Source organism: Corvus brachyrhynchos, unplaced genomic scaffold, assembly GCF_000691975.1.
Source record: "Corvus brachyrhynchos isolate BGI_N302 unplaced genomic scaffold, ASM69197v1 scaffold692, whole genome shotgun sequence".
NCBI lineage: Eukaryota > Metazoa > Chordata > Aves > Passeriformes > Corvidae > Corvus > Corvus brachyrhynchos.
Window position 1 is genome coordinate 182176 of NW_008236762.1, and position 2593 is coordinate 184768.

The 2593-nt window shown below is 58.8% G+C and overlaps 1 protein-coding gene across 1 annotated transcript in view; it reads left to right on the forward strand.

Moving 5' to 3' along the window:
• Positions 1–2593, forward strand: part of LOC103625269 (SH3 and multiple ankyrin repeat domains protein 3) — a gene marked incomplete at both ends in the record, with an annotated part of 100186 nt that overhangs the window by 68961 nt on the left and 28632 nt on the right. Inside the window, one exon of the mRNA XM_017727124.1 lies at positions 1676–1803. Within this exon, the coding sequence (XP_017582613.1) occupies positions 1676–1803 (128 nt within the window). The remainder of the gene's footprint in view (positions 1–1675; positions 1804–2593) is intronic.

A 2593-nucleotide genomic window follows, 5' to 3' on the forward strand; every position in this document is an offset into this window, starting at 1 on the left:
TTGGGATGGCCCTGTGGGATTCTGCACGGGCAGGATGCGCCTTTTTCCCAAAATTCCCAGCCCTGCCATTCCCAGGTCCCGGCTCCAGATTTTCCCCATGGGAATGTCCCGTGTGGGATCCTCGGGAATGACGGTGCCCGGCTTTATCCCAAATGGCCAAAGCCTTTCCTGGAAAATCCAGGAAGTTTATCCCACTGTTCCTGGTGGATCCATGTGGGTTATCCTGCTGTTCCCACCCTCAGGATGTGCCTGGAATGTCGCATGAGGGACACGGAAACACCGGGAAGTTTTTGGTGGAAGGGTTGGATCTGGATGGGGTTTAAGGTCCCTTCCCACCCAAACCATTCCATGATTTTTGCCAGCCATAGGATCCCGGATTTTCTGTCCTGGTGGTTCCCGTTCCCTGTTCCCCAAGGAGCTGGGAATGTGGGATCAGCTCTTCCAGCACGGAAGGTGGGATCCAGTGGGGATAGAACAGGGAAGAATCCGAGTGGGAATTACCGTGGGAAGACCCTGAGGGACCTTCCCAAGCCTTCCCTGGATTGGGCAGATCCAGAGGGGGACACACAGGGACATTGGGAAGGAATTCCTGCCTGGGCTGGAATTCCCAGAGCAGCTGTGGCCGCCCCTGGATCCCTGGCAGTGCCCAAGGCCAGGTTGAAGAAATCTGGGATCGTGAAAGGTGTCCCTGCCCATGGAATGGGGTGGGATTGGATGAGATTTAAGGTCCCTTCCCACCCAAACCATTCCACGATTCCATGTCCCACAATTCCATGGAAGGTCCAAGGACCAGCCTGGCTCCAGTGTCCGTGCTGAGATCCCTGGGAGAATCCCAGGGCTGCAATTCCCACCTGGAGACAGGTGGAGCTTCCCGGTCCCTGTCCCGGGGCCATTGCCAGGACAGGAATTTGGGATATGGATCCACCTGGATTTGGGAAGCACCATCAGGTGGAGGTGACACGGAGCCAACAGCCCCAAGCTGCCCATTCCAGGTGGGAATTCCATAGGAGGGATCCATGGGAATGAGGCCATCTCCACCTCCTGCCCTTTCCCATATCCTGAGGTTCAGGATTCCAGCTGGAATTCCCACCCGGAATGGATCCGTTGGGACACATCCTGGGCATGGCTCGGTGTTCCCGAGGGATAAATGTGCCGGGATGGATCCTGGAGCAGGGAATTCCAGTCCCATTCCCATTCCCTGAGCTCGGACATGGCCGTGGTGGCTCTGCCGATATTCCCAATGTCCGTGGGCACCGGATCCTGCCCCAGCCACGGAAAGTTGGGATCATTCAGGGATCCGAGTCCACTCAGGCTGGGAATATCCCAGTTTATCCCAAATAAATGCTGGATGTGTCGGAGCCTCGTGGATCCCATGGACATCTCCATGTCCTGGGATTCCCTGGATCTTGGAGGGACTCGGCTCATCCCGAATATCCAAAGTCTGGGATAAATTCACTGGTCAGTGTCAGAGAATTCCTTGGAATGTGGTGCATCCAGGGGTGGGACAGCGGCCATGGAATTCCCCGGCTGAGTGGGATCAGCCCCCCCAAATCCATGGAAAACCACTGGGGGGGAGCGGCCTCGCATCCCTGTGGGGATTATCCCTCCCTTCTCCAGAGGGGAGCGATCCTGGCGGGCCGGGCTGACCCCTGCGCCGGTTTTCCTTGGATTCCAGAGAAGCTGGATGAGATCCTGGCGGCCGCCGAGCCGGCGCTGAGGGCGGAGCTGGTGGAGGCCGATTCCAGAGCGGCCACGGTGAAACAGCGACCGACGAGCCGGAGAATCACCCCTGCGGAGATCAGCGTGAGCAGCGGGAATTCCCACCGGGAATGGGATGGGAATGGGATGGGAACGGGGGAGAGAGCTGGGGAATCACCCCTGCGGAGATCAGCGTGAGCAGTGGGAATTCCCACCAGGAATGGGATGGGAATGGGATGGGAATAGGGGAGAGAGCTGGGGAATCACCCCTGCGGAGATCAGTGTGAGCAGCAGGAAGTCCCACCGGGAATGGGGGGCAGGAAACGAAAGGAGACGGATGGGAGGGATCCGGAGAGGGATGGGAGGAATCGTGGAGCCAAGTGGGATTCCCAGGAATGGCAGGAGAGGGATGGGAGGGATCCAGAGGATCTCTCTGAGGAGATCAGTGTGAGCCAGGGGGAATCCCGGTGGGAATGTGGCCATGGAGTGGAATGGGAGAGGGATGGGAGGGGTTGAGGTGCTGGCTGGGGAGTGGCATTCCCAGGAATGGGGATTGGGATCCCGGGAATGGAAGGTGAGGGATGGGAGCACTTGGAGAGGGATGGGAGGGAATGCAGAGCGGCATTCCCAGGAATGGAGAGTGGGATTTCTGGGAAGAGAAAGAGAAGGATGGGAGGGATCATGGTGCCAAGGGGAGCTGGTTCAGGAGTGGAATTCCCGGGAATGTGGAGCCTGGGAGAGCTGGATCCACAGCAGGGGGGCTCAGCGCTCCCTCAGCTCCCCGGGATCCCCTTCCCGGTCTGGGAATCCACAGGGATTTCCCAGGAAAGGCTGGAAGAGCAGCTCTGGAGGAGCCTGGAGAGCTGAGCTGGATGCAGGGCTGGAATTCTGCCGG